This window comes from Monodon monoceros, unplaced genomic scaffold (assembly GCF_005190385.1).
Source record: "Monodon monoceros isolate NGI ecotype Baffin Bay Population unplaced genomic scaffold, NGI_Narwhal_1 Super_Scaffold_21, whole genome shotgun sequence".
NCBI classification, from domain to species: Eukaryota; Metazoa; Chordata; class Mammalia; order Artiodactyla; family Monodontidae; genus Monodon; species Monodon monoceros.
In genome coordinates this window covers 50,084,935-50,111,955 of record NW_021703778.1, presented here as the reverse complement: position 1 = coordinate 50,111,955, position 27,021 = coordinate 50,084,935, and the positions used below count along the sequence as shown (strand labels likewise).

General features: G+C 35.9%; 1 protein-coding gene across 4 annotated transcripts in view; it reads right to left on the bottom strand.

Moving 5' to 3' along the window:
* MEF2A (myocyte enhancer factor 2A) overlaps positions 1–27,021 on the bottom strand; it is a 173,111-nt gene that overhangs the window by 17,553 nt on the left and 128,537 nt on the right. For all 4 annotated transcript variants that reach the window (XM_029239814.1, XM_029239812.1, XM_029239811.1 and 1 more), the window contains 3 exons: positions 25,282–25,501; positions 24,479–24,538; positions 11,986–12,173 (listed from right to left, as the gene is read on the bottom strand). In XM_029239814.1, the coding sequence (XP_029095647.1) occupies positions 11,986–12,173; positions 24,479–24,538; positions 25,282–25,501 (468 nt within the window). The remainder of the gene's footprint in view (positions 1–11,985; positions 12,174–24,478; positions 24,539–25,281; positions 25,502–27,021) is intronic.

Sequence of the window (27,021 nt, the reverse complement as noted above, 5' to 3'; positions counted from 1 at the left end):
TCCGCTAACTTTGGGGTTTTTTGTTCTTCTTTCTCTAATTGCTTTAGGTGTAAGGTTAGGTTGTTTGAGATTTTTCTTGTTTCTTGAGGTAGGATTGTATTGCTATAAACTTCCCTCTTAGAACTGCTTTTGCTTTTGCTGCATCCCATAGGTTTTGGGTTGTGTTTTCATCATCATTTGTTTCTAGGTACTTTTTGATTTCTCTTTGTTTTCTTCAGTGATCTCTTGGTTATTTAGTAGAGTACTGTTTAGCCTCCATGTGTTTGTATTTTTTAGTTTTTTTCCCGTAATTGATATCTAGTCTCATAGCATTGTGGTCAGTAAAGATACTTGTTATGATTTCAATTTTCTTAAATTTACCAAGGCTTGATTTGTGTCCCAAGATATGATCTAGCCTGGAGAATGTTCCATGAGCGCTTGAGAAGACAGTGTATTCTGTTGTTTTTGGATGGAATGTCCTATAAATATCACTTAAGGCTATCTTGTCTAATGTGTCATTTAAAGCTTGTGTTTCCTTATTTATTTTCTGTTTGGATCATCTGTTCATTGGTGAAAGTGGGGTGTAAAGTCCCCTACTATGATTGTGTTACTGTCGATTTCCCCTTTTATGGCTGTTAGCATTTGCCTTCTGTATTGAGGTGCTCCTATGTTGGATGCATAAATATTTACAATTGTTATATCTTCTTCTTGGATTGATCCCTTGATCATTATGTAGTGTCCTTCTCTGTGTCTCGTAATAGGCTTTATTTTAAAGTCTATTTTGTCTGATATGAGAATTGCTACTCCAGCTTTCTTTTGATTTCCATTTGCATGGAATTTCATTTTCCATCCCCTCACTTTCAGTCTGTATGTGTCCCTTGGTCTGAAGTGGGTCTCTTGTGGACAGCACACATATGGGTCTTGTTTTTGTATCCATTCAGCCAGTCTATGTATTTTGGTTGGAGCATTTAATCCATTTACATTTAAGGTAATTATCAATATATATGTTCCTATTACCATTTTCTTAATGGCTTTGGGTTTGTTTTTGGAGGTTTTTTCCTTCATTCGTGTTTCCTGCCTTGAGAAGTTCCTTTGGCATTTGTTGTAAAGCTGGTTTGGTGGTGCTGAATTCTCTTAACATTTACTTGTCTGTAAAGGTTTTAGTTTCTCTGTCAAATCTGAATGAGATCTTTGCTGGGTAGAGTAATCTTGGTTGTAGATTTTTTCCTTTCATCGCTTTAATTATATGCTGCCGCTCCTTTCTGGCTTGCAGAGTTTCTGTTGAAAGATCAGCTGTTAACCTTATGGGGATTCCTTTGTATGTTATTTGTTGCTTTTCCCTTGCTGCTTTTAATATTTTTCTTTGTATTTAAATTTTGATACTTTGATTAATATGTGTCTTGGCGTGTTTCTCCTTGGATTTATCCTGTATGGGACTCTCTGCGCTTCCTGGACTTGATTGACTATTGCCTTTCCCATGTTAGGGAAGTTTTGAACTATAATCTCTTCAAATATTTTCTTAGACCCTTTCTTTTTCTCTTCTACTTCTGAGACCCCTATAATTCGAATGTTGGTGCATTTAATATGGTCCCAGAGGTCTCTGAGACTGTCCTCAATTCTTTTCATTCTTTTTTCTTTATTCTGCTCTGTGGTAGTTATTTCCACTATTTTATCTTTCAGGTCACTTATACATTCTTCTGCCTCAGTTATTCTGCTATTGATTCCTTCTAGAGAATTTTTAATTTCATTTATTGTGTTGTTCATTGTTGTTTGTGGGCTCTTTAGTTCCTCTAGGTCCTTGTTAAACGTTTCTTGTATTTTCTTCATTCTATTGGAGATTGGATCATCTTTACTATCATCATTCTGAATTCTTTTTCCAGTACACTGCCTATTTCCTCTTCATTTGTTTGGTCTGGTGGGTTTTTATCTTGCTCCTTCATATGCTGCATATTTCTCTGTCTTCTCTTTTTGTTTAACATACTGTGTTTGGGGTCTCCTTTTTGCAGGCTGCAGGTTTGTACTTTCCGTTGTTTTTGGTGTCTGTCCCCAGTGGGTGAGGTTGCTTCAGTGGGTTGTGTAGGCTTCCTGGTGGAGAGGACTAGTGCCTGTGTTCTGGTGGGTAGGGCTGGATCTTGTCTTTCTGGTGGGCAGGGCTGCGTCCAGTGGTGTGTTTTGGGGTGTCTGTGAACTTAGTATGATTTTAGGCAGCCTCTCTGCTAATGGGTGGGGTTGTGTTTCTGTCTTGCTAGTTGTTTGGCATGAGGCATCCAGCACTGGAGCTTGCTGGCTGTTGGGTGGAGCTGGGTCTTAGTGTTGAGACGGAAATCTCTGGGAGAGCTCTCACTGGTTGATATTACGTGGGGCCAGGAGGTCTCTGATGGTCCAATGTCCTGAACTCGGCTCTCCCACCTCAGAGGCTCAGGCCTGACACCAGGCCATTGCACCAAGACCCCATCAGCCACACGGCTGTTGATGAATATGAGAAATATGAGCTCCCTGAACTGTTGAACCAGATTTAGGTGCTGTCTCTGAAGTGTTATTCTTGTGAGAATCTTCCATAATCAACTGTGCCTCTATGTATGTATTTTTAAGTTTGTATTCTGAAACAGTTTTAGGCTTAGAGAGCAGCTGCAAAGAGAACACACCACCACACACCTCATCCAATTTCCTCCAAAGTTAACACCCTGAAGAAACAGGATGCAGTTGTCAAAATTGCATGTAGTAGTAACCAAAGCTATAGACTTTCCTTGGCTTTCAGTCTTTTCATGAATGTCTTTTTTCTGGTCCTGGATCAGATCCTGCATCTCACATGCCTTTAGCTGTCATGTATCCTTAGTCTCCACTGGTCTCCACAGTTCCCTCAGTCTTTCCTTGTTTTTCATGACTGACCTTGACAACTTTGGAAGCGTACTGGTCAGGTATCTTGGAGATCATCCTTCAGTTTGGGTCTGTCTGATATTTTCTCATAGTTAGACAGATAGCATGGACTTTTGGAAGAAGACCACAGGGATGACGTGATCCTCTTAGCACATGATATCAGAAGGCACATGTCATCCCATTACCAGTGATGTTAACCTTGATCTTCTGGTTAAGGTAGTGTCTTCCAGGATTCTCCACTATAAAATCACTATTTTTCTTTTTGTAATCAACGATTATTTGGGGAGAGACATTCTGAGATTTATTAAATACCCCATTTCTCCTTAAATTTTTGCTAATTTTAGCATTCATCCATTGACTTTGCCTTCAAGGTCTGCACTGTGGTGTTACAATGGTGATTTGCCATTTCTCTCATTCTTTCTACCTGTATTTAATTAGAATTCTTCTCTAAGGAAGAGTTGTCCCTTCTCCCTTTATTTATTCAATCAATTACTTAGTAACAGTCTCAGTATTTTTAATTCTTTTATTCCTCTTGTGTTATAGCCCAATAATATTGTTATTTATTTTGTTGCTTAAATTGTTCTAGATCTGGCCACTGGGAGCTCCTCTGAAAGGTTGGGCTCCTCTGACTTTTGACATACATTTCCTTATACTCTGGCACCTCTGGTTCATTGTGTATTTTCCTGACCCTAGCTCTAAAATCAGTCACTTCTCCAAGGAGTCTTGATTCTTTTTATTGGAGAATAGTGTTTAGAAACTAAGATCTGAGTGCGAGGTGTGCTCAGTTACCAGGTGTCATTAAGACCCTCTCAGCAGTTACAGCTAGGAAATATATGATGTATACGAATTCATGTGTACAAAACACCTATTTCTGTATCTATCTGTATATATGTTAAAAAAAAAAAGTTCATACTGAACCCTCCAAATACAACCCTGAAAAACAGGGTTCTTTACAGCCTTCCCCACCCACATTGCTTTATTGTAAGTTTTTTCTCGAGAAACCTGGCTTTCTTTATCTACAATGTATAGTAGTTGCTTGCTTAAGGGTGTGTATGTGTGTAACAAATTTACCATCTTGAGCACTGTGATTTCATGCAATTTTTTTTGGTCTCCATACTTATGGTATCCAGTCAGTACAGTTTCCAAAGTTATTTAGAGCAGCTCTTCAGTATCCCCTTCAGTATCATCATATCACTCATTTGTAATAACGTTCTATTCATGTATCATGGTCTGTACTTCATCTTGGGTTCCCCTGGAATCCTGGTTGACTTTTTTTAATGGCATATAGTAAAAAAATCACTCTTTGTATTGTATAGTTTTGTAGGTTTTAACAAAAGCATAGATTCATGTATCGAACAATACAGTATCACAGATAGTTCCATCCCCTCAAAAATTCCCTTATACTACCCCTTTTGTATTCAACTCCTCTCCCCACCCCTGGCAACCACTTATCTGTTTTGCATTTTCCATTATGAAATATAAATGTAATCATATATATACTATGTAGTCTTTGGGATCTGGCTTCTTTCAATTAGCAAAATTCATTTACGATTCATTTATATTGTTGTGAATAAATACTTCATCCCTTTTGTATTGCTGAGCAATATTCTTTTGTATGGATGTACCAGAGTGTGTATACCCATTTATCTGCTGGAAGGACATCTGGGTTGTTCTCACTTTTGGGAGATTATGAAAAATATAAGTTTTTTATATAAGCATGGTTTTCAATTCACTTGAGTAAATACTCTAGGAGCAGGATCGTTGGGTTGTATGATAAGTACATATTTAACTTTATAAGAAGTTGCCAAACTGTTTTCCAAAGTAGCTGTACCATTTTGAATTCCAAGCAGGAATACATGAGAATTCTTGCTGCTCTGCATCCTCACCAGAACTTGGCATTTTTAGTTTTTTGGTTTTATTTTTGTAATTTTAGTCATTCTAACAGGTGTGTAGTTGTATCATTCTGGATAAAAATCTTTTACTAGATAGGTGATTTTGCAAATATTCTCTCATCTGTAGATTGTCTTTTTATTCTCTGAACAGGGCCTTTTCATGGAGTGAAACTTAAATTTTGTTAAATACCAATATATCAATTTTTTCTTTATGTTGTAATTCTCCAATGTTTTCTTCTAGAAGTTTCAGTTTTGTGTTTTACATTTGGATCTATAATACATTTTAAGTTAATTTTTGTCTAAGCTATGAATTATACATTGAGGTTCTGTTTTTGCATATGGATGCTAAATTGCTGCAGCCCCATTAGTTGTACTGACTATCCTTACTCCACTGAATTGCCTTACTACCTTTGTAAAAAACCAACTGAATATATTTCTCTGGGTCTATTTTCTGGGCTCTCTGTTTTGTTCTTTGACCTAATGTGCTCATCTTTTTGCCAGTATCACACATTATTATTGTAGCTTTATTGCAGGTCTTGAAACCAGTTAGTCTTAGTCTTCCTATTTTGTTCTCTTTCAAAATTGTTTTGGCCAATGTAGTTCCTTTGCCTTTCCATACATATTTCAGAATTGGCTTGTTGATTTCTACAAAAAACCTTGCTGTGATTTAAACTGGGGTTGTGTTTTAATCTGTTGACCAATTTAGGAAGAAGTGACATCTTGACAATATTGATATGATATCTCTCTCATCTGGCTCTTTGATTTCTTTCAACAATGTTTTGTAGTTTTAGCATGAAAATCATGCAAATATTTGGTGAGATTTGTAGGCATTTTTTTGAGTAATATTTAAATGGTATTTTAAAATTTCATATTCCAATTGTTCACTGGAAGTTGTTTTGTAGGTTCTTTTATGCTTTTCTACATAAATATTATCTTCTGTGAACAGAGTTTAACTTCTTTCTTCCCAGTGTGTATACATTTTATTTATTTTTATTGCCTTACTGTTTCATCTAGGACTTCCAGTACAGTGTTGGATATGAGTGGGAGAATAAACAACACTGTCTAGTTCCTAATGTTATTTTACCAAAAGACTGTTTCCCCCTTATTAGGTATATTAGTTGTAGAATTTCTGAAAATACTCTTTATTAGGTTAAAAAACTTTCTTTCTTCTCCTAGTTTGATGAAAGTTATTTTTATTATGAATAAAAGTTGAATTCTGTTAACATGGTAAATTATATTGATGAATTTTCAAATTTAGAATCAGCCTTGTATTCCTGAAATGAAACCCACTTGGCCTTAATATATTATCCTTTTTAGGATACTGATGAATTTATTTACTAATAAACTAATATTTGTTGAGGATTTTATGTCTAGAGTTCATGAGGGATACTGGCTTATACTTTTTTTGTAATGTCTTATTCTGATTTGCATTAGAGTAATGCTGGTCTAATAAAATGAATTGAAAGGTGTTCCCTCCTGGGACTTCCCTCATGGCGCAGTGGATAAGAATCCGCCTGCCAATTCAGGGGACACGGGTTCGATCCCTGGTCTGGGAAGATCCCACATGCCGTGAAGCAACTAAGCCTGTGCGCCACAACTACTGAGCCTGCGCTCTAGAGCCCGTAAGCCACAACTACTGAGCCTGCGGGCCTAGAGACCATGCTCCGCAACAAGAGAAGCCACTGCAAGGAGAAGCCCGTGCACCGCAACGAAGAGTAGCCCCCCCTTGCCAAAACTAGAGAAAGCCTATGTGCAGCAACCCAATGCAGCCAAAAAAATAAATAAAATTAAATCTTAAAAAAAAGAAAAGGTGTTCCCTCCTTGCCTCTATTCTGAAATAAATTATGTAGAATTGATATCATTTCTTCTTAAATGTTTGGTAAAATTTGGCAGTAAAACTCTCTGCATCTAGAGTTTTTTTGGGGAAGGTTTTAAAACTAGGAATTCAATTTCTTTAATAGATATTTACTATTTAGATTAACTATTTCTTCTTCAGTGAGTCTAATAATTCTTTGGTAATTTGTATTTTTAAAATAATTTACCCATATCATCTAAACTATCAAATCTATTAGAATAGAGTTGTTTGTAGTATTCCCCTTGCCCCCTTTTTAAGTTGTAGTGTTGTTTTGTTTTTAGATTGTTATACAATAATTTTTGTAGTATTATTCTGTAGCTTATCTTCTGTACAATAATCGTTTGCAGTATCTTTCAGTATCTTTGGGTTATGTAACCTCTTTCATTCTTAATATTGATAACTTGTGTTCTTCTCTTTTTCTTCGGTAACCTTGACTAGAAATTTAGCAGTTTTATTGATCTTTTAAAAAAAACAGCCTTTGGTTTGATTCCTTTTCTCTACAGTCTTTCTGTTTTAAGTTTCGTTAATTTATGCTCCTCATTTTTTTCTTTTCTTCTGGTTCCTTTTGGGTTAAGTTTGCTCTTCTTTCCCTAGTTTCTTAAAGTAAAAGCTTACTGATTTGGGAACTTCGTCTTTTCTTATATAAACGTTTAGTGCTATGAATTTCCCCTCTCAATGCTACCCTAGGTGGTCCCTAAAATTCTGATATGCTATATGTATTTCAAATTTTCCCTTGAGATTTCCTCTTACACCCATGAGTTATCTAAAAGTATGTTATTTAATTTCTATATGTGGAGACTTTCCTGTTGTCTTCCTGTTATTGATTTTATTATGCTCAGAGACTGTAATTTGTATGATTGAAATCTGCTAAGGTTTGTTTTATGGCAGAGGATATGGTCTAAATTGCTGAATGTACCAAGTGCCCTTAAGAAGAATGTGTATTCTGCTATGTGAAGTGAAGTGTTCTATAACTGTCTCTTACATCAGGTTGGTTAATATTGCTCAGGTCACCTAAACGCCTAACTGATATTTCTGCCTACTTGTTCTATCAATTACTGAGAGAAGAGTGTTGAAGGTTCCAACTACAATTGTGGATTTTTCTCTTCCACCTTTTAGTTGTATCAGTTTTTGCTTTATGTATTTTGAAGGTGTGCTGTTAGGTGCATACACATTAAAGATACTTATTTCTTGGAATATGGACTATGTAATATCCTTCTTTACCCTTGATAATATTCCTTATTGTGAAGTCTACATTGCCTGAAATTAATATGACTACACTAGCTTTCTTTTGGTTAATGTTTGCATGGTATATTTTTTTCCATCCTTTTACCTATGTCTTTATATTTAAAGTGGATTCTTATAGACAGTATGATCTTCCTTTTTTAACCAATCTGACATGTTGTCTTTTAACTGATGTTTATGACCACATTTACTTGTATAGTTGGATTAAAATCTACAATCTTGCTAGCTATATTTCATTTGTTCCATCTGTTCTTTATTATTCTCTTTTTCTCCCATTTCTTGGGCTACTGGAGCATATTTTATGTTTCTATTTTATCTCCTCTATTGACTTATTTATACCTCTTTTTATTTCCTATAGCTGTACTAGGGTTTACAATATACATCTTCAGTTAATTGGAGTTCACCTTCAAATATACACCTCATCATGTGTAAAGACCTACAACAGTATATTTCTAATCCCTCCGTCGTCATTTTATTTTTACATATGCTATAAACACAAAAGTCATTGCCACTATTTTTGCTTTAGAAAGCCAATTATCTTTTGGGGCAAGTAAGAAGAGGAAAAACACCCAGATCTTGGTTTCTATCATTCTCCAATAAAAGGAACCAAGGTTCCTCAGAGAAATGCCCGATTCCAGGACTGGGGCAGGAAATACACAAGATGAGCCTGGAGCATTCTGTAGTAACCAGAAAATAAAATAGTAACCCCCACTTTCCTCCCTGCCAAAAAAACCCCACAAAGATGAGGGTACATAAAAGAGGCACAGGAACCATTTGAACAGTCCTCAACAGCTAAAGCTGGAACAGTTTGAGCAACAGAATAAACTAATATTGGTATTGATAGAATCATATATTAACAGAATTTAGTATTATAACCCAAAGTATAAAATAAATGTCCATGAGTCCATATTAATATTCGCTATAAATAAATGATTAAATAAATGAGAGAGAACAGATAAGTCACCTGTGCAGAAGAACTACAAATAATGTATGTAGTCTGCCCTCAAGGAGGTAGGAGAATAACCCCCACTACTCCTTAGGTGTGGGCCTTGTACAGTAACTTCCTTCTACAGAAGACAGTATGGGAAGGGGGAAAAGAGTAGCCAGTGAAATACTACACCAGCAAGATGACCAAAGTGATCAACAGTCATGTTGATAGTATGTACCCTTGATATAATGTGATGAAAATGGCACTTTAGTTCCACAGCCTTCCTCCCCCAAACACATATAACACCAGTCTAATCATGAGAAATACATCAGAAAAACCACAATTCAGGAACATTCTACAACATATCTGACCAATACTCAGAACTGTCAAGGTCATTAAAGTCTTAGAAAAACTATCACAGCGAAGAAGAGCCTAAAGAGACATGACTACTAAATGCAATGTTGTATTCCTGGATTGGATTCCAGAACAGAAAAAGACATGGGGTTAACAACTAAGGGTATCCTAATAAAGTGTAGACTTTAGTTAATAATAACGTATCAATATGGATTCATTAGTTGTAACAAATGTACCATACTAATGTAAGATGTTAAGTCACAGGAAAAATTGGGTGTGCAGCATATGGGAACTTTCTGTACCACCTTTGCAATCTTTGTATAAATTTAAAACTGTTCTAAAATTAAAGTTTATCAAATGAAGGACAAAATGAATTTTATTTTATCTTCATTTATTCCATTTCCATTGTTCTTTATTTCTCTGTATAGACCCAAGAGTTTGCTGGTAGCATATTCCTTCTTCCAAAGGAAATCCTTTAACATTTCTTGTAGAGTACGTCTGCTGGCAATAAATTCCCACAATTTTTTTTTGAGAATGTTTTTATTTCTCTTTCATTTCTTGAAAGGTATTTTTGCTGGGTACAGAATTCTAGGTTGAAAGTTTTTTGGTTTTTGTTTTAATTTCAGCACTTTAGATTACTCCACTGTTTTGTAGCTTGCATAGTTTCTGAAAAGAAGTACAGTATAAATTCTTATCTTCATTCCTCTGTATATTTATGTGTCTCTTTTCCCTGGTTGCCTTTAAGATTTTCCTCTTTGTCTTCTGTTTTAGTAGTCTGAGTGTGTGTGTGTTTGGTGTTGGTTATTATTTCTTCAAACACATTTCTTCTGCTCTGTTCTCTCTCTCTTCTCTTTTTGGAATTCTAATTATAAACATGTTAAATCATCTGAAAAAGCCCCACAAATATTAGAGGCTTTGTTCTGTTTTTTTGTTTGTTTTGATTCTTCTCTTTATATTTCAGTTTGGGTAATTCCTACTGACCTGAAGACCTGTAACAGGTCTTTCCTCCTGCTAGGCCTTTTAGTACAGAGTTTGAGTTAATTTAATTAAGAACTGGGCTGGGTTTGAGCTTCACTGTTGCTATGGTTACCCTCAGTGTATCCACCACAGGCCTCAAATCCCTCTGGTGGGAATGGAAGATTGGTTGGCTAGAGGTTTTTTATTTGTTTTTTCCCCAAAGACTGCTCATTCTCAGTTTTAAGCCTTCCCCTTTGTGCTGTGCCTCAGGCTGCAGCCTTCTCAGAAATTCTGCCATGTTCATGACATTGTTCCTGCTCCTCCACCATGGGCTGAGAGAGTTTTCCTTTTCCATTTCCCCAGATACAATGGGAATTCACCAATGCCTAAGGATGACCATTTATGTCATTCATCTCCTCACAGATTAAGACTTCTGTTCCATAGGAGTGAAAGGGGAGAAGGATCCAGGCAAAACTTTTTGCCCCCAGTGCAGTGGCTGCTCTTCCCCTCTCTTCCCGTTGTACACCACAGAGGAGACTTTTTCAGGATATTCCCAATTTTTTCTGTGAGCACCCAGTGGGGTTCATGGAGAAAAAGCCTGCAAGAGGGCTTAAGACTCCCTACATAGCAGTCCCAGGGGTTTTACAGAGTCCTGCCAGTGAACACTTGGCCTCCAGCAATTCACCAATCACCCTAGCTTAACTCTTATTATCTGTGTCTTGCCCAGATAAAGTCAGTGCTCCAATGTCCTCTCCCTGCAGTATCTGTCTCTCCCTAGAGTCTAGGCCAGTTGTTTGCCCTGAAATCTCAGCACTACAATGTGTTCAAGGAAAACTACGAAATTGTTTGTCCAACATTTTTTCAGTGTAAGGCTGGGAACAAGTTTCCAATTTTCTGTATCTCCGAATGAAAAAGCACTTTGTTTTTTGACTTAAAGGGTTTTGATTCTGGCTCTCTTTTGTGCTACCCTGGACCAGTACTAACCTTCCCTCGGTTTCCTTATCTTACCTGCCAAGATCACTGTTTGAGAATCAAATGATACAATGCATATAAAGATGTTTGGGAATCTATAAATCATTATACAATGTAGAATTATTATCTAAAGCCTGATAGCATTACTTTCACTTAGCAAACAATCAAATGGCCAGTTTAGCAGCTGCATAGTAGAAAGACCACCTGACACATCACATTGATTGTTAGTAGTCAAACAGTTGCTAAAATCAGAATGGTTTTAAAACTTGCATATATATTCTAACTTTTTTCTATAGAAAGCTAAGAGGGGTAGACATATTGTCCTCTTCTTATAAACACAGGATTCAAAAGCAAATGAGGCTGGAACATTGTTAAGGGCTGGGGTGGGCAGACCTGTATTCTTATAAGAGTTAAATGGGAAGGTTATTTGAGAAGGAATAAACAAAAATTATGAGAACAACTCATCCAAGTTTTTATGCATTCTTTCCTATTCTACAATAGTTCTCTTTGGTATGTAGAATTTTCTAACAAATAATTTAGTATTTCTCTTACAGAAAAGTATGTGAAAAAATTACTCAAAGTATGCAGAGCACAGAGAAGAAGTACTTAAGTCAGGTTTAATTTATCAAATTGAGGATGAGATCTCTATGCAAAGATTCCAGTTTGGTAAATTAAAATTAACATAATAACTTCTCCATATTTAGCTTTAATTTTAAATAACCATTAGGTAGATTTATTTCCTGTTTTTTCATAATCTGATTCCTGTGTATTTAAAATAGACTTGTCTCTTCAAATGCTAATTTCAAATAGAAATACTCATTAGGAAAAGGTCTAGAGTCTATGGAAGTACAGTAAATTGCAAAGGAGAATATACACTATGTATAAAATACATGTTTTAAAGAATGAAATTGAAGAAAGGTTTAACGTACCAGTGGAGGCATCATGCCCTTGCTTGAAGGGGGGATGACAACTCGAAGATCTGGTTTTCGACTGTTCATTCCAAGACTGCCACCACCTGGAGGAGGGGGAGACTTTGTAGGCATAACTTTGCCTAAACTATTTGCACCAGTAGTTCCAATCAAATTTGGAGAAGCTCTTGAGTTTACAAATCCATTCCCTGGAAAAAAGAAATACCATTCATTAACATGAAACGAGTCATTAAAATACTGTGGTACAAATATGATGCAAGTTTTCCCCAGTCCCAGTTTCAAGTGAATTTTATAATAAAACTCATGAATATCTAACCATGTCATCTTTGAATATTTTAAAAATAAGCAAAGAGAGTGAAGCAAGTCTGAAATACATATGAAGTTTAAGACTAATGCCACTTGTTTCCAGTCTTACTGCTTGGACCTGCTGACAGAAACTTAAAACACAAAATATGTTTCTAATGGGGCATCTCCTATTGGGGACCAAGATAATGGGGATATATAAGAAGATGCCTGAGACCAGCCTATTCATTCATTCTCACAACAACAAAGACACTCCTACTAAGTTCTGGGCACAGAACTAGGTATCAGGGCATCTCCTTAACTGAAGCTTATTTAGCACTCAGCTCTAATGCCTTATTTTCACCAAGTACTTCTTCCTTATAGCTCTACCTGTACCTGTTCTGTTCTTTAACTACCATTAAGGTCTTCTTTAAGTATTTGTTATTTATCTGACTTCAATCAACTAATTCCTACTTTTTAACTTTCCCTAAAGAATTGTCTATCTTTCTTAGATAGGAAATAAGGAAAAAGATACAGTGTGGTATAGGTTCTATTGTATATACACAGTACTTTTGGGCACCAGTTGAGATAGAAAATTAATGTAAGGGATCATCCCTATTTTCATGGATATTGCAGTCATTCTAGTCCTCCTCATATGTAGCCATGTGGTTTGGGTAGGGCTGACTCCACTTCAATCCCCCTTGCCACAGATATTACAGTATATAGATGTTAATTTAAGGGCACCGAATAAAAGAAAACTTTGTTGGCTTAAGAATTCCACTCCTAGTGTTTATTACAAGCTGACCAAAAACAATATATTCAGAATAGTGAACTAGAAGTTCCTGGAGGGCTGAAGAGGCCTCTTGAATTCTCTGGGTGGGACTCCGCATTCACACATCAATAGTAGCAACCATCTAAAATCAGACAACACAGAACTATCCTTACAATTTAGAAATAAACTTTTAAATGTCTATTAGGTGTAGAGCACTATGCAGTGAGGAGGTTATAGGAAGGGATTAAAAAAAAAACCCTACATGGTCTTCAAGCAGCTTTTCACCTAGTTAGCAATAACAGGCATACACCACAGAGACATGAAGATGTCAAAATTATACTTAAGATATGGGCAACACAATGAAATGTAACCACACAAAATTTACAAGGAAATAGAAAGCAAAGCACTGATACAGGCATGTGGGCTTTTAATTAGGGAAGGCTTTGTGGGATCAACTATTTAAGCAGTCTGAAAGGGCAAAAGATGACAGAAGGCAGGCATTATGAATAAATGTGAGAAAAATACACTAAAGCATGAATGAACAAAGTGTGACTAAGGAATGGTGGGGCAGATAAGCACAGAGTCCATGGCTTCAGCGACTGTCACAAGGAAAGGGCAGTTGTATTTATTCTGTTCTTTTCCTTCCAGTATAAAGCAAAAAAGACAACTTTAGAATCCTCCAAAAAGGACTTCCCTGGTGGCGAAGCAGTTAGGAATCTGCCTGCCAATGCAGGGGATATGGGTTCGAGCCCTGGTCCAGGAAGATCCCACATGCTGCGGAGCAACTAAGCCCATGCACCACAACTACTGAAGCCCGTGTGCCTAGAGCCCGTGCTCTGCAACAAGAGAAGCCACTGCAAGAAGCCCATGCACTGCAACGAAGAGTAGCCCCCGCTCACCGCAACTAGAGAGAGCCCACGTGCAGCAACGAAGACCCAATGCAGCCAAAAATAAATAAATTAAAAAAAAAAGAATCCTCCAAAAATAAACAGACACCAGATATTACAAATATATCACATGTATATATGTGATATATATATATGTGATATATATATATATCACATATATATAACACATGTCTGTGTTAAATACATGCAGGGACTAACCAAAACTAAGTATCTGCTGTGTGCTTAACACCGGCCTAAAACCTCCCTAAAATCTCACCCTGAGAAGACTATTCTAAGAAGTGAAATGTAGTACAATGAGTACTGCAATGAGTTAATGACAAAAACCAATTATGTACTGCACATATTTTTCAGTTTAAGAGCTTTTATATTGGGTTATCAGATCATTTTAATTCTATGAAAGTTTCTTGAATGGAAGAGAAATAATTAAACCCACTAAAATCCACATAGTGTTTGGCAGTTTATAAAACATTCTCAGGAACAGAATATATAACGAATAGGGTCAATTGATGAATAGATATGTAAATTCTAAAATTAAAAAATATAACTAGAAAGAGATTAAGTTCTTGAAATTCTGCTGAAGGAAAGGAATGCTTCAGTATATTTGCTTATATAAGAGTTTGAAAAGATATGTTATTTAGGTGAATTATTTTTAGGAGAAACTAAAAATTAATGTTTTGCTAATGTGATATAATCAAGTTTGTTGGATCCTAACCAGAACATTTTCAAGGGACAAAGAAAACAGAGAAGTGAGGTGCAGCATTTAGGAACTGGCCTGTATCTCTTCAGCACTTGTCATTCAAAATGTTGGGATTCCAGATGATCAGTGTTTCTTTCCCCCTCCAACTTACTCTCACCCAATTCCTCTTGCTTTCTCCAAAACTTTTACCAAGTGACCTACCATTTTTAATTCATTATGTGATTTAATTTTGTTGTGGGACTGATACTTCAGTTAACCTTATGAGGTTATTTCCTGCATTCTGCTTCCATTATCTTGAAGGGGTATGTATTAAATCTGGGCTGAATCTCCTTTCCACACCTCAGAAAGCAATTTCCTGCACTCTGTTAAGCTTCAGAAAGCAGTGCTGTTAAAAAAACAAGCTCTGCACTAGGCCATCCCCTGTGGAGCAGAGCTCATCCATGAATGGGCAGAGGTTAACTGCTAAGCAAGTCATCTGGATATAAAATGCTCATCAAATAATTTTATACAAAAACCTGAAGGTTTAACAGAAACCAGTAGAAAGTAAGTACAAATTAAAAATGCTTCTCTTAAATAATGGCATGAATGTGTGTTCTTAATTTCTCTGATAATATATAGAAGATTCTTATTTACTTGATTTGCACTCAAATCTGAAGGATAAAGCAGTATTTCCTCTCAAATACATTATAAGATGATGCAAAGGTGTAATTTAGAAAAATGCATTATTAAGAAGCACTAATGTGCTTTTCCCATGTGGAATCTATGATGCTTTTCAGCTAGACGTGGTACCATAGTAACCCATGAGAATCAAATTACAAGAGTGAAAGGGGACCCAAAAGCACGGTATTTCTGAGTATAAAGTCAGAGTCTGCAGCAGACGATTACAGGATGATGTAAGAGTTTGGTAAATTGCCAGATTGAAACACAATAATCTTATATGCACCATTTGTTATTTTGTGGAGTGTAGTGATATACTTCCTAATGTGTGCCTTCTTACCTCCTGTTCATTTTTTATGACAAAAATGAAGTATTGTTCGGATAGACTTTTGAGGTATATACTTTAAGGATATAACTCATCTCGTCACAGCCTACAAATTTAGGAATAAAGTACTGATTCTAAATGAATAAACCCAATTTAATGTGACTTTTGTTAAAATGTGTTTTCAAGCTTTATGATAACTTATGCCCTGACACAAATGTGACAAAAATGCTTTCAAGCAAACTGCATACTAATGCTTCCAGAAACTTGACAAAGCTGATCTTAATTATGGTCCTACAGCTCTAAGGCAAGTCATTCAATTATATCAATCTGGCTTCTATTTCAGAATATTGTATCATCTGAAATACTGCACTGAAGTGGCTGGAAAGCACTCCCATGTTCTTAATACTACTCTTTTAGGGCTATTACTATGAATCTATTTGAGAAGTTGAACTGACATGCAAAGGATTTTGAAAATCTCAAAAGATTCTGAAAAATTCATCCAAAGCAAGGTTCAAGAATTAATTTTATATTTGACAAATTTTTCATAAAATCTGGCAAACTTTCAGCTGATTATTCAATAAATAGGTAAATAAATAATATACTTTAAAAGTCTATAAAATTATGTCATTTGTACAAAGAAGTGGATGAGTTTTCTAAAATTTTTGCCGACCATGGGTTTTAAAATCACTGATGACATATTTACTTGACTCAGTAGAAATTCCTATATGATGAACAACATGGATTCTGTCCATTAGAAACTTATGATCTAAAACAATCATGAGATTCTGGTTCTTCTGTATTCCCTCTCAATCTTTCCTATGTACACAGCCCCAAAGAGGCTACATGTCTCCTTCTCTTTCAGAGACTTCATGTATCCCCATGGCTTCAACCACTGCCTCAATATGACTCTTAAATCTGTAGTTCTGCTTTGTGTCTCCTAATTTCCAATCCACATGCAACTATCTGGTGGGCACTGTTCCCTAGATATGCTGCTGTCATTTCAAACTCAACCTGTTTTAAACACCTGTACTACTGTCATCCTCCATCACTTCCATCCCCACTTTCACAGAGCTATCAAGCTTTGCTATTCTTTCTTTATAATACCTTTCTCCTTACCCATCTCTTCTTTTTAACTGCCACTGCCTCTGCTATAATGCAAATCCTTATTACCTTCACTCAACCCATATCAACTCCAAGAGCTTGCTGAGCTCTTTCTAGTCCAGTGTATTTTTTTCTCTTTCTCAACATGTTTTTAAAAAAGTGAAACTGCTGGATTTGGGCAATTTTACATTATGCTTGATCTTTGAAAAGAGGCCCAAAGTTAAAAAGAGTTCCCAAAGTCATCTGAATTACAGTATTATCTGAGTATTAAATGTAAATTCTCAGTAGAGAAATTTACCTAGTAAACCATAAGCAATAAGCAGATTGCCTCCATGAAAGATATATACAATCTACAATACATACAAAACTAGCAGGTTTTATTTGGATGATAACATAGATAAAATATAAAAAATCACTTTACAAGGAAAAAAACAAAAGAATGCTCAATTTACTATAATAATTTTATGACTATAGATGTACCATATCAATATAGCATCACAGAAAGTTCAGAAACTAGAAAACAGGAGGGAAAACACATACTTCCACTATTCTAACAAAACTATTACAATGATTTTGGATTTCTTCTTTTATCTTCCATGTGTATATTTTTTGCATAGTTTTAAATCACAACTAAAAATTGGAATTCAGTTGAAATTTTTAATTTACTTAATTTTTTTACTGTTGAATATGTTGATATTTTCCTATTATTCCCTACTATAAATAAAGTTGCAATGAACCTTTGCATAGTCTGATTGATTTCTTTAGGAGAGATTCCTAGAAATGGGATTACTAGGCTTAGAGGAAAACAGGTTTTTATGACTACTGAAACATCTTGTCAAAAACTTTCCAGAACGACCGTTACTAATTTCCAATGCCACAAACACATAACCAGATCATCAGTTTCACCCACCTTCTTCAGCTTTCCATGTCACAATAAAAGTGGTAATAGTTGGCAATTACTAGGTGGGGTGGTTGTGTTTTTTTTGCATTTTTATTTGAATCTCATGATTACTATCAACGATGAACATGCTTTTCAATTTTTAAAATACTAGTTGGGTTTCTTTTTTGAATTGTACATTTAAGTACATTAAATGCCTATTCATTTATCAAATATTCCCCTAGATGTGGCCTGTATTTTATTTCACTTTTTCTCTTAAGAATGAGAAAAATCTATTATCTCACATAAGACTTGGGGAAAAGTGGTTGCAGGCTCAGTGCCTTCAACAGCTCAACACAGAGGACCCAGTCTTTCCAGCTTTCCACTTTGCCATCCTCAGCTTGTTGGCCTGTCCTTTTATACTGACTCGCTTCATGATCTCAAGATGAAGCTGCATTATCTAGCTGCCAATGCAGACAATAATGTTCAAAGATTCAAAACGCTGCCAAATCTTTGTGAGTGTGAATGTATGTGTGTGTGAACTTTCTTCTCTCTAGATTTCAGAATTAAGAGTATAACTACAATGTACATTACATTCTCATAGTTTTAAAAGTGCCTCCACATTTGTGATTATAATTATTTTATATCAAAGTATTATATTTATTTTAAAAACTTTTAATATAATACATATACAGAAAGATGTACAAAACAAAAACTTAAAAGATTAAGGATTTATCATATGAACCATGTAACCACAGAACCCCAAAGAATATTGCTAGTTTCTATAACTGGGCCCCCAAAACACTCCTATTGTTCCACCTACAAAGTGGCATATATCATGACTTTTACAGTAACTTCGTGTTTTTTATAGTTTTACCATCTACCTACACAGACATCCTTAAAACTATAGCTTTGCTCATCTGCTTTTCAAACTTTATGTAGATAGAATCATTTAGTATTTGCATCTATCTTCTTTCATTTGTATTAGTTTGGTGAAATTCATCCATGTTGTTGATTACTGCCATAGTTCCTTCATTTTCATTGCAGTACAGTATTACTTCATGTAAAGGTACTATCACATATTCATCCACTCTACTACTGACAGAAATCTGAATTATTTCTAGATGCTGGCTGTAACAAATAATGCCATGCACATTCTTTTACATATCTCTTGGTGCTCATGGTGCATATATGCATTTCTCTAGTATATAACTATGAGAGAAAATGCTGGGTCATGGAATACACATATTTATAACTTTAGTAGATAATGTCAAAATGATTGCACCAATTTGTACTGCCATCATCAGTGTATGAGAGTTTGGGCTTTTCCATACCCTTATTAACACCTGGTATTATCTATTTTGCTTTAGCCGTTCTGGTGGGTATCTAATGCTGTCTGTGGTTTTAATTTTGCATTTCCTTGATTACTGAATCAAGCATCTTTTCACACATTTATTAGACACCTGGATAGCTTCTTTTGTGAAATGTCTGTGTTCTCATACACATAAAGACTTAAATTTCTCTTAAAGCACAGCTTTAACTGTATCCCACATGGGTTCTAAAGGGCTTCTTGAATCTATGGCTTGATGTGTTTTGTTAGGTTTGGAAAATTCTGTGATTATCTCTTCAAATACCACTTCTGGCCAATTTCTCTCTTTTTGTCTCTGGGACTCCAATTTTAAGTATGTTAGACCTTCTCACTGTATCCTCTAGGTCTTACTCTTCTTTTGAATTATCCATCCTTTTATGTCTAAAAAATTCTGAATATTGTTCCTGTCTTTTAGTTCACCAATTCTCACTTTTGCTTTGTCTAATTTGTTATTAAACCCATCCAGTCAGTTCTTAATACTCTTACTTTTTTTAGTTCTAAAATGTCCATTTTTAAAGTTTCCAGTTCTCCACCAAAATTCTTAATCTATTTTTTATCTTCCTGATACAGTAAATGTTGTTATGTTAAAGTCAAAGTCTGTGCCTAATAACTCCAAGTTCTGGAGTTCCCAGGAGGCAGGTTCTACTGTCCATTTTTTTCTGCAGGCTTTCATTTATGTTGTACTGCTCCTGACTGTGCCTAGTTAGTAATCTGCTTGTATGTCAAGTACAAATAATAAGGCCTGGGATGGTGTTTTACCCTTATATTATTTTTCTAAAGAGTATCTGCCTTCCCAGGCATCCTGGGGACCCTAACAATATATCACCATAATCTAACTTCAAGAAGTGGGATGATGCAAATAGGAGATGTATCTACTATGAGGGACTGATAACCTCTGATTCATGCTACTTCTAGGGTCCAGCCTTTTAGGGACTCAATCCAAAGTAAGAAGAATATACTAGGCCCTCCCAATTCTTTGTGGGCCCTGGGCTCACCTCTTTGAGTCTCTGTCTTTGTCATTCCCTGGATCTTGAGCCAATAATTCCTCATTACCTTATTAGCTCTGAAATGCTTTCAAGCAGATTTAAAAAACTACTCTGCCTAGCATTTCTAGTTGTCCTCAGCAAAAGAGTTGGTCCAAATGACCAAGTCTGCCCAAATGACCTGTCTTTCCCAAAATATGTTTTATATGACACTAATTCTGAAAGATGCTTTTTCATGAGGAAAATAAAAAGGAAGGGTTCTACTGTGAAATCGCTTTGAGTAACCATGTTTAAAGATTCACAAAACAGGTTAGCATTTTAAAGGCTCTGGTAAGTCCTACAGTAAAGAAACTGGTTTAGTTTTATTTAGCACAAGGTTTGCCAAACACATAGGTAAGTCCTTTTCATATGGTTCCAGGAAACATACTTTGAAAAATGTAGATAAGAAATCATATCCACAGTTCTTAATATATTTTCTTCTAAATTTCTCTGGGAATTTAAAAATGTTTAATCTTTTCATTCATAAAGGCTTTAGCATAAAATTGAGTTTAAACTATTTTTCCAAACTACTAAACCAAAATGGCACCATTGTTGAAAATGGGCTAAAATACATTATTTGACTCTTCTTCACAAAAAAATAACACTGGTCCGGAGGATCCCATATGCCACGGAGCAACTAGGGCGTGTGCCACAACTACTGAGGCCGGCACGCCTGGAGCCTGTGCTCTGCAACAGGAGAGGCCACTGCCATGAGAGGCCCGCGCACCGCATCGAAGAGTGGCCCCCGCTCGCCGCAACTAGAGAAAGCCCACGCGCAGCAATGAAGCCCCAACGCAGCCAAAAATAAAAATAAATTAATTAATTTAAAAAAAAACCAAAAAAACACTTCTAAAATACCTATGACAGGCCATTTATTTTGGGGCGGGGAGGGAAATTTACAGCAAGAAACACTTTAAACCCATGTATGTATAAGTACTGCACAAAAATAATTACTTCCATTTGGTACCTGAATTAAGTGATACACGATGTCTAGTTAGTTGAATCTGAATTCTGAGGTGGCACATGTTAAAAAGCAGTTATAACAAAAATGTCACCTAGGATATAATCCAAATAAGCAGAATTACATCTAGCACAGGTTAAATAGGTATATAAGAGTATGAATCAGTGAAGAATCAAGACATTCAATCTTGATATAAGTCTGAGGTTATACTGCTATAAGATTGTTATAAGAAATAGATTTATCATAGAACTACCATACGACCCAGCAATCCCACTACTGGGCATATACCCTGAGAAAACCATAATTCAAAGAGTCATGTACCAAAATGTTCATTGCAGCTCTATTTACAATAGCCAGGACATGGAAGCAACCTAAGTGTCCATCAACAGATGAATGGATAAAGAAGATGTGGCACATATATACAATGGAATATTACTCAGCCATAAAAAGAAACGAAATTGAGTTATTTGTAGTGAGGTGGATGGACCTAGAGTCTGTCATACAGAGTGAAGTAAGTCAGAAAGAGAAAAACAAATACCGTATGCTAACACATATATATGGAATCTAAGAGAAAAAAAAAAAGGTCATGAAGAACCTAGGGGTAAGACGGGAATAAAGGCACAGACCTACTAGAGAATGGACTTGAGGATATGGGGAGGGGGAAGGGTAAGCTGTGACAAAGTGAGAGAGTGGCATGGACATATACACACTACCAAACGTAAAATAGATAGCTAGTGGAAAGCAGCCGCATAGCACAGGGAGATCAGCTAGGTGGTTTGTGACCACCTAGAGGGGTGGGATAGGGAGGGAGACGCAAGAGGGAAGAGATATAGGAACATATGTATATGCGTAACTGATTCACTCTGTTATAAAGCAGAAACTAACACACCATTGTAAAGCAATTATACTCCAATAAAGATGTTAAAAAAAATAGATTTATCTCTGTGTGGATGTAGTAATAGAAATAGACTTTTAAGTAACTCACTAAGCACTTAAATATTTTAATACTTACTTGAATCTTAAATTTTTATAAAAATTCATGTTCACTAATCATGATCATTAATGTGATTATTAACACTATTAGCACTAAACATATTAAAATAGTTGCCTATGACTGGGGAATGGAGGGTGTGGGGAGAGGAAGAGAATGGGAGTGGAATAGAGGTATAAAGGGAAAAGTGAATAACATTCTGAGAGATGCTTTGTGCAAACCATTGAATATGTGCCATGATCTGAGGAGTGTGACTAATGTGACCCTCCAAACCTGATGGCCTAGAAAGGGGGGAAGGAAGCTTACAAAAGAAGAAAGATGAATTTAAAAAAAGAAATAAAAGCAACAGGATTAGATTATACGTAGAAGGTCAAATTAGGATGACAAAGTCTGAGTCTGAAATTACCAAAGGGAACACAGAAAATTTAGCAAAGACAAAGTCTAGATTTATAGTTGCACGGCAGATAAGAAAGAATAGTATAGAAGCTTTAGGGAAGTGTGGAGAGTACAAAACCCAAAAAAGAACAAAAAGAGAACTGAAACACTTGTTTGATAGGAGGAAGAGCCATGTTTATCAAGCCAGAGGTATGAGAAAAAAAAATAAAGGCAAAGGGAAAACACATTAGAAATCTTCAAATAGTTAAACCCCATTAAATAAAAATAATTTTGGAAATAACACCAAGAGCTAGTCAAAATTAACATTAAATAAAACAGAAATTATTGATTCCAGCCATAACCAGGTTGCAAAGTAGAAGGGAGAGCAAGATGCATAGTGCTGGAAGAATAAAAGCATATGGGAAGGGACTTTCCTGGTGGCGCAGTGGTTAAGAATCTGCCTGCCAGCGCAGGGGACACAGGTTCGATCCTTGGTCTGGGAAGATCCCACAGGCTGCGGAGCAACTAAGCCCGTGCACCACAACTACTGAACCTGCGCTCTAGAGCCCACAAGCCACAACTACTGAAGCCCACGTGCCCTAGAGCCACACACCACAACAACTGAGCCAACACGCCACAACTACTGAAGCCCATGCACTCTAGGGCCCGCGTGCTGCAACTACCGAGCCCGTGTGCTGCAACTAGTGAAGCCCACACCCCTAGAGCCCATGCTCCGCAACAAGAGAAGCCACCGCAGTAAGAAGCCTGCGCACCACAATGAAGAGTGGCCCCCACTCGCTGCAACTAGAGAAAGCCGACATGCAGCAACAAAGACCCAATGCAGCCAAAAAAAAAATATTTAAAAAAAAGCATATGGGAAAATGCAATATAAAAAGAGTATACAGGCACGTAAACAACTAAAATAGAGCTGAAAAGAAATAAACTATAAATATTAGGAAATACACATACAAGGATAGCAGTCCTAATGTATAATTGGTAAGACCTTAATGAATTTTTCCACATTTAATTATCTGTTAATAAAAGATCCCACAACAGGTCTTATCTGTTTAATTCCATTAAAACAGCAATTAATACAATGGCAGATACAATTAGGTATTTATTCCTACTTTAGGTCACTACATGTTTTGTAACTTGTCTCACTCAATAATGTCCATTTATTTCTTTCTCATCATTTTAAATTATTCAATCATCTCCAAAATTTTCTTAAGGCAGAAGTTCCTCACATTTTTGGAATAAATGGGTTGAATATATGTAATAGGGAATTTTTCCTATAAGTGATCTGTTTTCAGATGTCTCTTTGAACACACAATATCTAGAAGCAGGGAGGGAATTACTGCCCTTGTTTTCACATAAAAATGATGATAACTGTGATTATCACAGATGAAGAGACCAAGACGACTAAATGTGATGATAATCCAAAGGGATACAGTAATTCTTGTGACTCTTTGACATACATGCCATGTTTTTGTAATGTTAAGATCACAATCTATCTTTACCAGCACTTCAGGGCTAGGCAGACAGACACATTTATGACATGTTTAAACTGCTAGTCATCTTGGCAGGGGTCCCAAAGCAAAAGAGCCAATCTGGCAGCAACCACAACAAAATGTGAATGTTCTACATGTGACTACCAAAACAGATCCTTCAGAGACAAACTTCTCAATTCTCTTTGTGTCTCTAGAAGTAGGCCCACCATTTCTTCCTATTGCAATTTCTCTGAAAACATTTCACACAATTGTAAGATACAGCAGTCTGCTAACAGTCTAACTCTGGTAAGGGTAGATGACACAGAAAGCTTCTCCATAAGAAACTGTCTTGATGTAAAAATTGTATTAAGGCAATTTAGTCTTTAGAAAAGAACAATGTCTGCTATGAAGGAGGCACTCAATAAATATTTGAATGAATGAGTAACTGAACGTAAGGCCAAGGTATGAGGAATAACACAGGGATATGAAAAAATGTTAAGTATTAGTGAAAGCACTAATTAAACAAAGCGCAAAGGGACATGTCTACTCTAGTCATATATCCCCATATTTTCCTCTTCATTTGGTAGAAGGCCTTGTTTGAGGTAAAATATTCCTTTTATCTCAGATAGGACAGATGCCTACAAAGTAAAACAGTAGGAATTCACTCACCCACTGGGCTGCTTCCAGCTCCATTTGGCACTGTGAGGTCTGAAGTGCTCAACATCCCACCTAACAACATTAGAGAGAGGAGAGAGGGAATGTGAATTGGCTCTCCTTATCTGAGTAACAAGGAATTGAACAGAGGTAACTCTCACTCCATTCCTAAAAAACACAAAAATAAAAACTAGCCCAGTTTGAATTTGGCGTTAACGTGTAATATGACGTAGTCAAATATACAGTCACTCGCCTATCAAGCTCTGGACATGTCTGCCTTCTTGTGTATCAATACCAAATGGTGCATATTGATAAGAATGGGGGGAGTGCTAACGGAATGCTATAAAATCTAGGAATAATGGGAGAGGAGACACTGCATTACACACAGTGATGCAGTAAATGCATCGAAAATTTCTGCTGAATTAATGAACAAATCAGACAGGGGGAGATGGAGAAAACGCTCTAACTCCAATCAGGTGAGTCATCTCTCCACATTTTTAACACGAATGGCTCACACTCAATTTTAAATCTTTGCCCATGATATCCTAAATAAATTTTCTGCCTGTCTAGTATGGCTTTCCCATGATAAGGAAAGCTTTCCCAGGATAAGGAAAGCTTTATTTGTTCCACAAAGCCTAGTACAAGGCTAGAACCACAGATTTTCAAAATAATACTTTAAAATGGAGGCAACTATGTAGTAGTGATTCTTTGCTCATCAAAGCAATAAAATTAAGAGTAGCAGAATAAGAAACTGTTTATGTTAGCAATTAGATTTTTCTTTCTTTTAAAGAATCGGAAGAATAAATATCAGGACATACCTGCACTGCCAGTACTTGGTGGTCTCTGAGGGGCTCCAGGGGATACATTTCTATGTAATGTGGCTTGAGGTGGAGAGAGCATGTTTGAATCTGCTAATGTTGAGCTGGCTGCCAAAGATGGGGACACAAGTGAACTCCCTGGGTTAGTGTAGGACAAAGCACTAGGGCTGGTCACAGGGACTGTGACAGACATTGAGAAGTTTTGAGGTGGCAAACCGGGCTGTAAATAAAGAAAAAGGAAGAGAAAACTGTTAGTTTCATTTTCATCTATATTAAATTTGATAACTTACGAACTTTAATTTGATAAGGTAACACTAGTTACTAAAAGCAGAGGATGGGGATAGGTTCTTACTAAATCAATTTGCAGGTTTAAGCTATTTTCTTTACAATTATATTTGGACATGAGAATGTTTAACATGAACATTTTCAACATTTCCATTTTTTATATATTAATACATATATACTAGTATAATGTATATATTATGTATTTCAAATATTCAGAGATGAAAATGAAAGATCAGAACCTGATATTAAAGTTGTGTTGTCATTTACACATTATAAAATACATCATTGCTACCAAGAAAGCATAAATTAGCACTTAAATGCAAATCAGTTTAGTAACATTACATTTCTATTGGGAGATTCCAAATATAACAAAAGGGGAAAAGTATGTACATATATTATAAACTTCATACATCAAGTTTGCCCTGGTCTGATTTAATTCACTAACATTCTTAATGGACAAAACTAAAAAAAAAAAAAATCACATTTTATATATATAACACAATGCAATGAGTATAATAAAATGTAAAAAAAAACTAAACAAAATTAACTACTGGCAAGTTATCTTTAAACTGTATAAAGATTAAATTACAAATATTGTTATCTTATTTCCCTCCAAAATATTCCATAGTTCCTTAAAAATAATATTTTCTATTTTCCTCTTGCATTTCCTCCACAGACCACTAATACTTGTTAATCATGATAAATAACAATCCTCTTTATAATTTAAAGTGAGAGAAAATAGGAAACTTTCCTCTCCCTACATTTTAAAACAGTGATTTGCAAAGTAAGGTAACACTGCTAATTCAAAGTTGAAAGAATGTAAATAATTCTGTACTTTATTCAATAGTTTATTTCAGGTAGAAAATAACTCATTAAAAAGTATAAAACAATGGATACATGATAAAATGCTTTCAAAGGTAAAGCAATTTTACTTGAACGATGTTTTGCAGCTTAACATTAACTGCAAGGTCACCAACATCCATATGAGTTCAAAAGGGATTTTTTCAGTTGTTTTGTTCCTTAAGAATGGTATTAGCACAAAAAATACCTCCTTAAATCTGTTTTCCATGGGCTTCTTCTTATAGCATAGGACTACTTTGAAGAAATAATCCATGATGCATACTTTAGGGCACAGTTTTAAAAGAATTAACTCTGGTAATGAAAGAAATATCAGCATTGGAACCAATTTGTTCCACAAAGCCTACAACACATATGTAGTATTCTGGATATGTATCCAGAATAACTGTCTTAAGCAGCTCTTGCCAATGGTGCTTCAATGAGAACTCTCTGAAGAACTATCAAAGGAGTATGAACTCAAAGAAGTACTGTTTCACTACGGTTAAATGTGTGAGCATGGAAAAACTTTAAACCAACTATTTGTTTTGTAACCAGTTTAAGAACACTGCTTCCTTAAATTAAAATCGAGCCAAGGCTCTCTTCTTCAATACCTACAGT